Here is a 14,437-nt window from a genome sequence, read left to right as displayed (position 1 = left end):
CAGTGAGACTGCAGCTTGTACAGTGTGAACACAGCTTGTACATTGTGAACACAGCTTGTAGAGTGAGGCTGCAGCTTGTACAGTGTGAACACAGCTTGTACATTGTGAACACAGCTTGTAGAGTGAGACTGCAGCTTGTACAGTGTGAACACAGCTTGTAGAGTGAGACTGCAGCTTGTACAGTGTGAACACAGCTTGTAGAGTGAGACTGCAGCTTGTACAGTGTGAACACAGCTTGTACATTGTGAACACAGCTTGTAGAGTGAGACTGCAGCTTGTACAGTGTGAACACAGCTTGTACATTGTGAACACAGCTTGTAGAGTGAGACTGCAGCTTGTACAGTGTGAACACAGCTTGTACAGTGTGAACACAGCCTGTAGAGTGAGACTGCAGCTTGTACAGTGTGAATGCAGCTTGTACAGTGTGAACACAGCTTGTACAGTGTGAATGCAACTTGTACAGTGTGAACACAGCTTGTACACTGTGCAGTTCACTGGGTTCAGGTATTAAACAGCTTAAATCACCACAACAGGGAAACGTTTGACTCCTGTGATCAATAATCAATGTTATTGATTCATCACCAATAACAATAATCTCACTGTGACAGAGAAACAATGAAATGAACAGAAGTTCTGATGATGCTGGATCCTCCAAATCCTTCACACCTGAACCCAATCCTCCAGACCAGAACCAGACCAGAACCAGACCAGAACCAGACCAGAACCAGACCAGAACCAGACCAGAACCAGACCAGAGCCAGACCAGGACCAGACCGTTCTGGGCCACGTGTTCACAGAATGCTTTCATTCCAGGTGAAGCTCTTGAAGCTGTTGAAAATTCTCCTGAAGTAAAGGTCCAGATGAGAGGGATCCAGCGATCAGCCAATCACAGTCCAGCTCCAGACTGAAGACCTACAGACTCTGACCTCTGACCTTTTGAGCCTCAAATACTGAACATAAGCAGTGGGAACATCCAGCTGAACCAAACCGTTCAAACAGAATCTCTTGATGTCATCAGCAGTTCTGTATTGTGGCATCGTCTTTCATTTGAAAGCAGACTAACAAACCGACGGCGTGTTGAATGACTTGAACGTTGTTCTGCAGGTGATCAGCTGAGAACGAGGAAGGTCACATGACCCAGGAGCTTCAAACCCGTGCACCACAGAACGATTGTCTCCTTCAGAGAGCCTGGCTGCCTTTAACAAAACGTTGAATCTGACGCAATCTTAAGCATTACAAAACATTTGTAAATCCTAATGCACGGCACACGTCGGCCTGGTGGCAGAGTCTCTCTGGTTACTTTTACCATGTGGAACCAAGATTACGATTTCATCAAGATGAACAAACACCCAGGAGATGAAGAGGAAAACATTTGGTCTGGTAGACACCAAACTCTCAGTCCTCCAGACCACCAGACCAACAAACTACCAGATCACCACACTACTAGTCCACCATATCATCAAACTACCAGTCCACCAGTCCACCAGACTCGACCACAAACCATCTTTCTTCTCCCTGCTACTCTTAAAAGATTCCGACCACACGTCACTGTGAGCTCCAAACGATGTCGTCCACCTGCCTTGAGGTGGCGCTCTAACTCTGCTCCAGAAATACTCCCAAAACGTAGAGGAAGACAAAAGACAAAGGAGAATCCTCCTGCTGCTCCTCGGATTGGACAAATCATTAAAGCAAGAAGCTCCTGCAACGCCTCCTGGAGCAGGTCGTCCGCCATGTTGGGGGGGTCTCTGCTCCCCGTGGGGGGCCGTTCCTCAGGAGGGCTGGTCCACCGTGGGGTGGAACACTGGAACATCTTCAGTGCACAACTACTTCCTGTTACTCCAGTGTTTTATACACTGTTGGAATGTGCTCATGCTCCAATAGACCCAAGGCCTGCAGTCCTGCTCTGACCTCTGTTGGGAACAACACGCTATTTATTAGAACACAATCACACCTTGAAGGCCTCGGAGGCACATGGAATAACCTGGAGGGACACATGGAGTTTCACACGTCTGCTTTATTGCCGATCTCCAATTTTTATTTTTTTTTGAGATAGCACCCCCCCCCCCCCCCCCCCCCCAATCCCCCCAACCCCCCATGGTAAACAGTTTGGCCAACACTTTTGGGATGGACACCCAAAAGACAGATTTCTGCCAAAAACCAATCCATGAAATTAAGTTGTCATGTGTTTCAACTGGACCTGGAGCATTAATGGGCTTTTGTGCTATTAATGCTGTGCTCACACAGAATTAATGTGTTCACACAGCATTAATGTGTTCACACATCATTAATGGGTTCACATGGCATTAATGTGCTCACACGGCATTAATGTGTTCACACAGCATTAATGTGCTCACACAGCATTAATGTGTTCACACAGCATTAATGGGTTCACATGGCATTAATGTGCTCACACGGCATTAATGTGTTCACACAGCATTAATGGGTTCACATGGCATTAATGTGCTCACACAGCATTAATGTGTTCACACAGCATTAATGGGTCCGCACAACATTAATGTGCTCACACAGCATTAATGGGTTCACACAGCATTAATGTGTTCACACAGCATGAATGGGTTCACACAGCATTAATGGGTTCACACAGCATTAATGGGTTCGCACAACATTAATGTGCTCACACAGCATTAATGTGCTCACACAGCCTGAATGGGGGTCTCACAGCATTAATGCGTTCACACAGCATTAATGTGTTCACACAGCATTAATAGGTTCACACAGCATTAATGGGTCCGCACAGCATTAATGGGTTCGCACAAAATTAATGTGCTCACACAGCATTAATGTATTCACACAGCATTAATGCGTTCACACAGCCTTAATTGGAGTCTCACAATATTAATGGGTTCACACGGCATTAATGTGCTCACACAGCATTAATGGGTTCACACAGCATTAATGGGTTTGCACAACATTAATGTGCTCACACAGCATTAATGTGCTCACACAGCCTTAATGGGGGTCTCACAGCATTAATGTGTTCACACAGCATTAATGGGTTCACACGGCATTAATGTACTAACACAGCATTAATGTGTTCACACAGCATTAATGGGTCCGCACAACATTAATGTGCTCACACAGCATTAATGGGTTCACACAGCATTAATGTGTTCACACAGCATGAATGGGTTCACACAGCATTAATGGGTTCACACAGCATTAATGGGTTCGCACAACATTAATGTGCTCACACAGCATTAATGGGTTCACACAGCATTAATGGGTTCGCACAACATTAATGTGCTCACACAGCCTGAATGGGGGTCTCACAGCATTAATGCGTTCACACAGCATTAATGTGTTCACACAGCATTAATGGGTTCACACAGCATTATTGGGTCCGCACAGCATTAATGGGTTCGCACAAAATTAATGTGCTCACACAGCATTAATGTATTCACACAGCATTAATGCGTTCACACAGCCTTAATTGGAGTCTCACAATATTAATGGGTTCACACGGCATTAATGTGCTCACACAGCATTAATGGGTTCACACAGCATTAATGGGTTCGCACAACATTAATGTGCTCACACAGCATTAATGTGCTCACACAGCCTTAATGGGGGTCTCACAGCATTAATGTGTTCACACAGCATTAATGGGTTCACACGGCATTAATGTGCTCAAACAGGATTAATGTGTTCACACAGCATTAATGGGTCCGCACACCATTAATGTGCTCACACAGCATTAATGGGTTCACACAGCATTAATGTGTTCACACAGCATTAATGGGTTCACACAGCATTAATGTGTTCACACAGCATTAATGGGTTCACACAGCATTAATGGGTCCGCACAACATTAATGTGCTCACACAGCATTAATGGGTTCACACAGCATTAATGGGTTCACACAGCATTAATGTGTTCACACAGCATGAATGGGTTCACACAGCATTAATGGGTTCGCACAACATTAATGTGCTCACACAGCATTAATGTGCTCACACAGCCTTAATGGGGGTCTCACAGCATTAATGTGTTCACACAGCATTAATGTGTTCACACAGCATTAATGGGTTCACACAGCATTAATGGGTCCGCACAACATTAATGTGCTCACACAGCATTAATGGGTTCACACAGCATTAATGTGTTCACACAGCATTATGGGTTCACACAGCATTAATGTGCTCACAAAGCATTAATGGGTTCACACAGCCTTTATGTGCTCACAAAGCATTAATGGGTTCACACAGCCTTTATGTGCTCACACAGCATTAATGGGTTCACACAGCATTAATGGGTTCGCACAACATTAATGTGCTCACACAGCATTAATGTGCTCACACAGCCTTAATGGGGGTCTCACAGAATTAATGTGTTCACACAGCATTAATGGGTTCGCACAACATTAATGTGCTCACACAGCATTAATGTGCTCACACAGCCTTAATGGGGGTCTCACAGCATTAATGTGTTCACACAGCATTAATGGGTTCACACGGCATTAATGTGCTCAAACAGGATTAATGTGTTCACACAGCATTAATGGGTCCGCACAACATTAATGTGCTCACACAGCATTAATCAGTTCACACAGCATTAATGGGTTCACACAGCATTAATGTGTTCACACAACATTAATGGGTTCGCACAGCATTAATGGGTCCGCACAACATTAATGTGCTCACACAGCATTAATGGGTTCACACAGCATTAATGTGTTCACACAGCATGAATGGGTTCACACAACATTAATGTGCTCACACAGCATTAATGTGCTCACACAGCCTTTATGGGGGTCTCACAGCATTAATGTGTTCACACAGCATTAATGGGTTCACACAGCATTAATGGGTCCACACAACATTAATGTACTCACACAGCATTAATGGGTTCACACAACATTAATGTGCTCAAACAGCATTCATGTGTTCACACAGCATTAATGGGTTCACACAGCATTAATGTGCTCACAAAGCATTAATGGGTTCACACAGCCTTTATGTGCTCACACAGCATTAATAGGTTCACACAGCATTAATGGGTTCACACAACATTAATGTGCTCACAAAGCATTAATGGGTTCACACGGCATTGATGTGCTCACACAGCATGTATGTGCTCACACAGCATTAATGTGTTCACACAGCATTAATGGGTTCACACAGCATTAATGGGTTCGCATAACATCAATGTGCTCAAACAGGATTAATGTGTTCACACAGCATTAACGTGTTCACACAGCATTAATGGGTTCACACAGCGTTAACGTGTTCACACAGCATTAATGGGTTCACACAGCATTAATGGGTCCACACAACATTAATGTACTCACACAGCATTAATGGGTTCGCACAACATTAATGTGCTCACAAAGCATTAATGGGTTCACACGGCATTAATGTGCTCACACAGCATTTATGTGCTCACACAGCATTAATGTGTTCACACAGCATTAATGGGTTCACACAGCATTAATGGGTTCGCATAACATCAATGTGCTCAAACAGGATTAATGTGTTCACACAGCATTAACGTGTTCACACAGCATTAATGGGTTCACACAGCGTTAACGTGTTCACACAGCATTAATGTGTTCATACAGCATTAATGTGTTCATACAACATTAATGTGCTCACACAGCATTAATGTGCTCGCACAGCATTAATGTGCTCACACAGCCTTAATGTGCTCGCAGAGCATTAATGTGTTCACACAACATTAATGTGCTCACACAGCATTAATGTGCTCGCACAGCATTAATGTGCTCACACAACATTAATGGGTTCACACGGCATTAACGTGCTCGCACAGCATAAATGTGCTCACACAGCATTAATGTGTTCACACAACATTAATGGGGGTCTCACAGCATTAATGGGTTCGCACAACACTAATGTGCTCACACAGCATTAATGGGTTCACACAGCCTTTATGTGCTCACACAGCATTAATGGGTTCACACGGCATTAATCGGTGGTCTGAGGAAAACAAACCAACGTGTAATTTTGGTGAATCTTGATTTGGGGTCTGAACCCACCTGGAAGGTAAAAACATCTGAAAGGTCTGGTTGCTGGACTGACGCCGGAAAATGATTACTGAGTCTTTTATTCAGTGATGAATGAGCCGTTACTGAGCCCAGATGAGTGCTTGATGATGGAGCATGTGGAGCTCAGACTGAAGCTCAGTGTGGAGCTCAGTGTGAAGCTCAGTGTGGAGCTCAGTGTGAAGCTCAGTGTGGAGCTCAGTGTGGAGCTCAGTGTGAAGCTCAGTGTGGAGCTCAGTGTGAAGCTCAGTGTGGAGCTCAGTGTGAAGCTCAGTGTGGAGCTCAGTGTGGAGCTCAGACTGAAGCTCAGTGTGGAGCTCAGTGTGAAGCTCAGTGTGGAGCTCAGTGTGAAGCTCAGTGTGGAGCTCAGTGTGAAGCTCAGTGTGGAGCTCAGTGTGAAGCTCAGTGTGGAGCTCAGTGTGGAGCTCAGTGTGGAGCTCAGTGTGGAGCTCAGTGTGAAGCTCAGTGTGGAGCTCAGTGTGAAGCTCAGTGTGGAGCTCAGTGTGGAGCTCAGTGTGAAGCTCAGTGTGGAGCTCAGTGTGAAGCTCAGTGTGGAGCTCAGTGTGGAGCTCAGTGTGAAGCTCAGTGTGGAGCTCAGACTGAAGCTCAGTGTGGAGCTCAGTGTGAAGCTCAGTGTGGAGCTCAGTGTGAAGCTCAGTGTGGAGCTCAGTGTGGAGCTCAGTGTGAAGCTCAGTGTGGAGCTCAGTGTGGAGCTCAGTGTGGAGCTCAGTGTGGAGCTCAGTGTGGAGCTCAGTGTGGAGCTCAGTGTGGAGCTCAGACTGAAGCTCAGTGTGGAGCTCAGTGTGGAGCTCAGTGTGGAGCTCAGTGTGGAGCTCAGTGTGGAGCTCAGTGTGGAGCTCAGACTGAAGCTCAGTGTGGAGCTCAGTGTGGAGCTCAGACTGAAGCTCAGTGTGAAGCTCAGATTGAAGCTCAGATTGAAGCTCAGTGTGAAGCTCAGTGTGAAGCTCAGTGTGAAGCTCAGACTGAAGCTCAGTGTGAAGCTCAGTGTGGAGCTCAGACTGAAGCTCAGTGTGAAGCTCAGTGTGAAGCTCAGTGTGGAGCTCAGTGTGGAGCTCAGACTGAAGCTCAGTGTGAAGCTCAGTGTTAAGCTCAGACTGAAGCTCAGTGTTAAGCTCAGTTCGATTCTCGTTGGTTGGGTTATCAAAGCCGTCACGGTTCACGGCTGTCGGACACAAACTCCAATAACAGTCTTTGCAGGCTGTACGAGCTGAACGTGATGATGTGAGAATATGACATGTGAAGCGTGGGCCGTCCATTCAGGAGAAATTAAGGTACTAAACATGACAGAACTGTCACCCTGGTGGTTTTACTATGTTGGGAGAAAAATCCCCCATAAAGGCAGAGGAGAACACGGTGGTGGCTCAGAAAGAGGCACTGGGGAGGCTGATTTAGCACAGAGAGCTTGAAGTAGATATTTCTAAGCACGTAATAGCCATTCTAGAACTGTGAACAAAGCCCGACTGACTGCAGCCGGCACTGCAGATTTTATGAACGATTGTCCCACAATCCCATCTTTCATCTCAGGCCCGGTCCACACAAACCAAAACCATCTTCTTTCTCCCCAGCGCTCTCAGAAAACATCCGTCCACCAGTCACTGTGAACTGGGCTCAGCACCAGGCCTCAGGGCCTGGAAGTGCACATGCCAGGCCTTTCGAGGGTGGAACTCACCAAGTATACCAAACACACAGAAGAAGTGATTCTCTCGGGTGTGAGTCTCAGGTGTGATTCTCTCAGGTGTGAGTCTTAGGTGTGATTCTCTCGGGTGTGAGTCTTAGGTGTGATTCTCTCAGGTGTGAGTCTTAGGTGTGATTCTCTCGGGTGTGAGTCTTAGGTGTGATTCTCTCAGGTGTGAGTCTCTCAGGTGTGATCCTCTCAGGTGTGAGTCTCTCAGGTGTGATTCTCTCAGGTGTGATCCTCTCAGGTGTGAGTCTCTCAGGTGTGAGTCTTAGGTGTGATTCTCTCGGGTGTGAGTCTCAGGTGTGATTCTCTCAGGTGTGAGTCTCAGGTGTGATTCTCTCAGGTGTGATTCTCTCAGGTGTGAGTCTCTCAGGTGTGAGTCTTAGGTGTGATTCTCTCAGGTGTAAGTCTCTCAGGTGTGATCCTCTCAGGTGTGAGTCTCTCAGGTGTGATTCTCTCAGGTGTGATCCTCTCAGGTGTGAGTCTCTCAGGTGTGAGTCTTAGGTGTGATTCTCTCGGGTGTGAGTCTCAGGTGTGATTCTCTCAGGTGTGAGTCTCAGGTGTGATTCTCTCAGGTGTGATTCTCTCAGGTGTGAGTCTCTCAGGTGTGAGTCTTAGGTGTGATTCTCTCAGGTGTGAGTCTCTCAGGTGTGATTCTCTCAGGTGTGATTCTTAGGTGTGATTCTCTCGGGTGTGAGTCTCTCAGGTGTGATTCTCTCAGGTGTGAGTCTCTCAGGTGTGATTCTCTCAGGTGTGAGCCTCTCTGGTGTGATTCTCTCAGGTGTGAGTCTCAGGTGTGATTCTCTCAGGTGTGATTCTCTCAGGTGTGAGTCTCTCAGGTGTGAGTCTTAGGTGTGATTCTCTCAGGTGTGAGTCTCTCAGGTGTGAGTCTTAGGTGTGATTCTCTCAGGTGTGATTCTCTCAGGTGTGATTCTTAGGTGTGATTCTCTCGGGTGTGAGTCTCTCAGGTGTGATTCTCTCAGGTGTGAGTCTCTCAGGTGTGATTCTCTCAGGTGTGAGCCTCTCTGGTGTGATTCTCTCAGGTGTGAGTCTCAGGTGTGATTCTCTCAGGTGTGATTCTCTCAGGTGTGAGTCTCTCAGGTGTGAGTCTCTCAGGTGTGATTCTCTCAGGTGTGATTCTCTCAGGTGTGAGTCTCTCAGGTGTGATTCTCTCAGGTGTGAGTCTTAGGTGTGAGTCTCAGGTGTGATTCTCTCAGGTGTGAGTCTCTCAGGTGTGATTCTCTCAGGTGTGAGTCTTAGGTCTGGGTCTCAGGTGTGATTCTCTCAGGTGTGAAGCTCTCAGGTGTGAGTCTTAGGTGTGATTCTCTCAGATGTGATTCTCAGGTGTGATTCTCTCAGGTGTGATTCTTAGGTGTGATTCTCTCGGGTGTGAGTCTCTCAGGTGTGATTCTCAGGTGTGAGTCTCTCAGGTGTGATTCTCTCAGGTGTGATTCTTAGGTGTGATTCTCTCGGGTGTGAGTCTCTCAGGTGTGAGTCTCTCAGTTGTGATTCTCTCAGGTGTGAGCCTCTCTGGTGTGAGTCTCTCAGGTGTGAGTCTTAGGTGTGATTCTCTCAGGTGTGAGTCTCTCAGGTGTGATTCTCTCAGGTGTGATTCTCTCAGGTGTGAGTCTCTCAGGTGTGATTCTCTCAGGTGTGAGTCTTAGGTGTGAGTCTCAGGTGTGATTCTCTCAGGTGTGAGTCTCTCAGGTGTGATTCTCTCAGGTGTGAGTCTTAGGTCTGGGTCTCAGGTGTGATTCTCTCAGGTGTGAAGCTCTCAGGTGTGAGTCTTAGGTGTGATTCTTTCAGATGTGATTCTCAGGTGTGATTCTCTCAGGTGTGAGCCTCTCAGGTGTGATTCTCTCAGGTGTGAGCCTCTCAGGTGTGATTCTCAGGTGAGCCTCTCAGGTGTTAGCCTCTCAGGTGTGAGCCTCTCAGGTGTGATTCTCAGGTGTGAGCCTCTCAGGTGTGAGCCTCTCAGGTGTGAGCCTCTCAGGTGTGATTCTCTCAGGTGTGAGCCTCTCAGGTGTGATTCTCAGGTGAGCCTCTCAGGTGTTAGCCTCTCAGGTGTGAGCCTCTCAGGTGTGATTCTCAGGTGTGAGCCTCTCAGGTGTGAGCCTCTCAGGTGTGATTCTTAGGTGAGCCTCTCAGGTGTGAGTCTCAGGTGAGCCTCTCAGGTGTGATTCTCAGGTGAGCCTCTCAGGTGTGATTCTCAGGTGAGCCTCTCAGGTGTGAGCCTCTCAGGTGTGAGCCTCTCAGGTGTGATTCTCAGGTGTGAGCCTCTCAGGTGTGAGCCTCTCAGGTGTGAGCCTCTCAGGTGTGATTCTCAGGTGAGCCTCTCAGGTGTGATTCTCAGGTGAGTCTCTCAGGTGTGATTCTCAGGTGAGCCTCTCAGGTGTGAGCCTCTCAGGTGTGAGCCTCTCAGGTGTGATTCTCAGGTGAGCCTCTCAGGTGTGAGCCTCTCAGGTGTGATTCTCAGGTGAGCCTCTCAGGTGTGAGTCTCAGGTGAGCCTCTCAGGTGAGCCTCTCAGGTGAGCCTCTCAGGTGTGAGCCTCTCAGGTGTGATTCTCAGGTGAGCCTCTCAGGTGTGAGTCTCAGGTGAGCCTCTCAGGTGTGAGCCTCTCAGGTGTGAGCCTCTCAGGTGAGCCTCTCAGGTGTGAGTCTCAGGTGAGCCTCTCAGGTGAGCCTCTCAGGTGAGCCTCTCAGGTGTGAGTCTTAGGTGAGCCTCTCAGGTGTGAGTCTCAGGTGAGCCTCTCAGGTGTGAGGCAGGAGGTGGAGTCCTACCTGTTGGTGAGAGGGCCGATGAAGGGGTTGGTGATCAGCTGCACGGTGGCCTTGGAGGCAAACAGCAGCCCCACTCTGACGTTCTCGTTGGCCAGGGTGCTGCTGGCCTGGGGGCAGTCGGAGGAGTTGTGTGGCCCCCCGGGCCCGGCGCCGGTGGGACCGACCCGGTCCACTGGCCGGGCGCTGCTGTTGGAGCCGGACGTCCTCACCGAGTTGTCATAAAGGGACACGATGCTGTGGAAGGATCCTGCAGCGTCGGGACCCGGAGCCGTCTGGTTCTTCAGGGCCAACTCCGCCGACTCATCCAGGTTGTACAGGTAGCTGGGGATGATGGGGACTGACAGACAGACGGTCAGTGAGACAGTGAGACAGGCGGGCCGTCAGACAGACAGTCAGAGGCAGGAGACAAGTGATGTGATGAAACATGACAGACTGAGGCTCTCGGGCATGATGCTAATCTGGAAGCAGTGACAACAAGACGCCGCTGCAGCTTTCAAGGTTGAACTGACAGCAACTAAAGCAGGAGCTCAAACCAGCAGCAACACACCACCAATCAGAGACCACCGTGACGTCATGTGACTGCTGCTGGAGCTCCAGGGTCTACTCCTGCATCCTGGAGGCTCCACACACACACACACACACACACACACACACACACACACACACACACACACACACACACACACACACACAGACACACACCTGGTTGTTATGTTGTAGGATATTAATGTTTGCTGAGATCCACCGGAAATAAAAAGCATAAATCTTCAGTGTGTGTGTGTGTGTGTGTGTGTGTGTGTGTGTGTGTGTGTGTGTGTGTGTGTGTGTGTGTGTGTGTGTGTGTGTGTGTGTGTTTTATGTTGACTTGCTGTCTTTATCAATGAAAGCTTCGTCCATCTGTCTGGAAGAATTTGATCCAAGACAATATTTCCATTGACGGGTTATAATTTCTCGGCTGCTCTCATGAAAAGCTGCTGGGAGCTCCAGCAGGAAGGGAAGCTTGTTCCTCACTTCTTCTGTGACTCTCATCAATCAGGATGAACAGTTTGGTGGTGATTGATTACTGTGATTGGGTGATTTTCAGGATTTGATTTGACACCACTAACAGCTCCAGGTGTGTTCTAGTTTTAATTCCTGATCAACAGGAATCAGATGACTGATGATCTGTATTTGACTCATCGTGACTCTTATTTCTCAAGGTAATAAAACGATCAATCTGCTATTTCAGTCTGAACACTTCAATTTTAGAACACGTGGCTCAAAAAGTCAGTAAATCGAACATTTTACTATTTTATATGTGACTTCAAAACAATTAGACTTGATATCTAATAATGTAATTAGATCATAGTTTGAATGAACTACAATGGGCTTCAAGATGCAACACCATAACGGTTGTTTTGCAGGTTCGTTTGCATGCTGACACAACTCACCATTAACTACACGCACACACACACACACACACACACACACACACACACACACACACACACACACACACACACACACACACACACACACACACACACACACACACACACACACACACTCACACCACACGTGCGCGCGCGATCATTGTATGGTAATACTGAGCAGGTTCTTTAGCTTCATCCTAGATAATGACTTTAATTTGATGATTAAATAACAAAAAGGCTTCATGTATCCAGTATTCAAGTTTTAAAGTACAATATAATAGATATTTTACACCTTTAATTAATTAGTAAATAGACATCAACCAGATCATGTGTTAAATTACCTGTTTGTTCAAATGAATACTAAAAGCCACTGTGCGCAGTAGCCCCAGTGTTTGGGGTGTTTATTCGAAGCATGGGGGGGATTAAATAGCGCTTTGAGAGGCAATGAAGAATAAATCCGTTCATAAATTAACATCGATTATAAGAAGACATAAAGTTTCTTGTGACGGCGGATTTAAACAAACTGTCACCAACGTGTCAGATCACTGGACTAAAGAGCTTCATTATCGTTTTATTTCTAACGGGAATCAGATGGAGGGCGCACACCGAGCAGCTGCTAGTGTGCGTGCGTGCGCGTGCGCGCGCGTGTGTGTGCTTGATATCTCAAGTCCATTTCTGCAGATTTCACCACCTGTTGCGTGCAAGGATAAAGTTGTTGGGACGCGCCTCCGGGACGCGGCGGGGGGGGGGGGGGGGGTTACCTACCGACCACCGTCAGCAGCATGTTGTCCAGCAGCAGAGCCACGAACACAATGAACAGGATGAGTTTTCGCGACTGGCGCTCCTCTCGCAGCCACTGCAGCAGGTTGAAGTGCCGGAGCTCCTCCAGTCTCCCCATGGTGTGAATCCAAACAGCCGCACGTCAGGACCGCAGAGCGCACAGCGCGCGTCCTCCCGGGGACAGGAGAGAGGAGCCGGGAGCGCGAGGAGCACAGCGGGGGAGTCTCCTCAGGAGCAGGTGTGGCAGCGGGTCAACTGTCTCCAACTGCACAGCAGACAGCAGCAGTTTGAGGGACAGCGCGCACTACAGAGCAGGTGATGGAGAAAGAGGAGGAGGCGCACATGAGGGGAGGTCCAAGGGGGAGGAGGAGGAGCAGAGAGGAGGAGGTCCTGGGAAGAGGAGGACCAGAGGGGAGGAGGAGAAGAGGACAAGAGGGGGAGGAGCAGAGAGGAAGAGGAGGAGGACCAGACGGGAGGAGGAGAAGAGAGGAGGAGGTCCTGGGAAGAGGAGGTCCAGAGGGGAGGAAGAGGACGAGAGGAGGGGGAGGAGCAGAGAGGAAGAGGAGGAGGACCAGACGGGAGGAGGAGAAGAGAGGAAGAGGTCCTCGGAAGAGGAGAGCCAGAGGGGAGGAAGAGTAGAGAGGAAGAGGAGGAGGACCAGAGGGGAGGAGGAGCAGAGAGGAGGAGGAGGTCCTGAGAGGACAAGGTCCTGGGAAGAGGCGGGGCAGATAGGAGGGGGGGAGCAGAGAGGAGGAGTAGGGCCGGAGAAGAGGAGGAGGAGGAGAGAGGAGGAGGACCAGAGTGGAAGAGGAGAAGAGAGGAGGAGGAGGTCATGAGAAAAGGAGGTCCTGAGAAGAGGAGTAGCAGAGAGGAGGAGGAGGAGGACCTGAGAGGAGGAGGAGCAGAGAGGATGAGGAGAAGGACCTGAGAGGAGGAGGAGCAGAGAGGTAAAGGAGGTCCTGAGAAGAGAGGAGGAAGTGGAGGACCTGAGAGGAGGAGTAGCAGAGAGGAGGAGGAGGAGGAGGAGGGGGACCTGAGAGGAGGGGGAGCAGAGAGGAGGAGGAAGAAGAAGACCTGAGAGGAGGAGGAGGAGGTCCTGAGAAGAGGAGTAGCAGAGAGGAGGAGGAGGAGGACCTGAGAGGAGGAGGAGCAGAGAGGTAAAGGAGGTCCTGAGCAGAGAGGAGGAGGTGGAGGACCAGACGGGAGGAGGAGAATAGAGGAGGAGGTCCTGGGAAGAGGAGGCCCAGAGGGGAGGAAGAGGACAAGAGGAGGAGGAGGAGCAGAGAGGAGGAGGTCCTGGGAAGAGGAGGACCAGAGGGGAGGAGGAGAAGAGGACAAGAGGGGGAGGAGCAGAGAGGAAGAGGAGGAGGACCAGACGGGAGGAGGAGAAGAGAGGAGGAGGTCCTGGGAAGAGGAGGTCCAGGGGGGAGGAAGAGGATGAGAGGAGGGGGAGGAGCAGAGAGGAAGAGGAGGAGGACCAGACGGGAGGAGGAGAAGAGAGGAAGAGGTCCTCGGAAGACGAGAGCCAGAGGGGAGGAAGAGTAGAGAGGAAGAGGAGGAGGACCAGAGGGGAGGAGGAGCAGAGAGGAGGAGGAGGTCCTGAGAGGACAAGGTCCTGGGAAGAGTAGGGCCGGAGAAGAGGAGGAGGAGGGGAGAGGAGGAGGACCAGAGTGGAAGAGGAGAAGAGAGGAGGAGGAGGTCATGAGAAAAGGAGGTCCTGAGAAGAGGAGTAGCAGAGAGGAGGAG

The 14,437-nt window shown here is 49.1% G+C and overlaps 1 protein-coding gene across 1 annotated transcript in view; it reads right to left on the bottom strand.

The window, feature by feature from the left end:
• slc18a2 (solute carrier family 18 member 2) overlaps nt 1–12,809 on the bottom strand; it is a gene marked incomplete at both ends in the record, with an annotated part of 66,194 nt that extends 53,385 nt beyond the window's left edge. Inside the window, 2 exons of the mRNA XM_080507265.1 lie at nt 10,500–10,836; nt 12,677–12,809. Coding sequence (XP_080363391.1) covers nt 10,500–10,836; nt 12,677–12,809 — 470 coding nt within the window. The remainder of the gene's footprint in view (nt 1–10,499; nt 10,837–12,676) is intronic.
• Between the last annotated feature and the right edge of the window lie 1,628 nt (nt 12,810–14,437).

This window comes from Blennius ocellaris, assembly GCF_963422515.1.
Source record: "Blennius ocellaris genome assembly, chromosome: 13".
Classification (NCBI taxonomy): domain Eukaryota; kingdom Metazoa; phylum Chordata; class Actinopteri; order Blenniiformes; family Blenniidae; genus Blennius; species Blennius ocellaris.
Note: the sequence above shows the minus strand (reverse complement) of the source record. Positions and strands in the feature narration are given on the sequence as shown.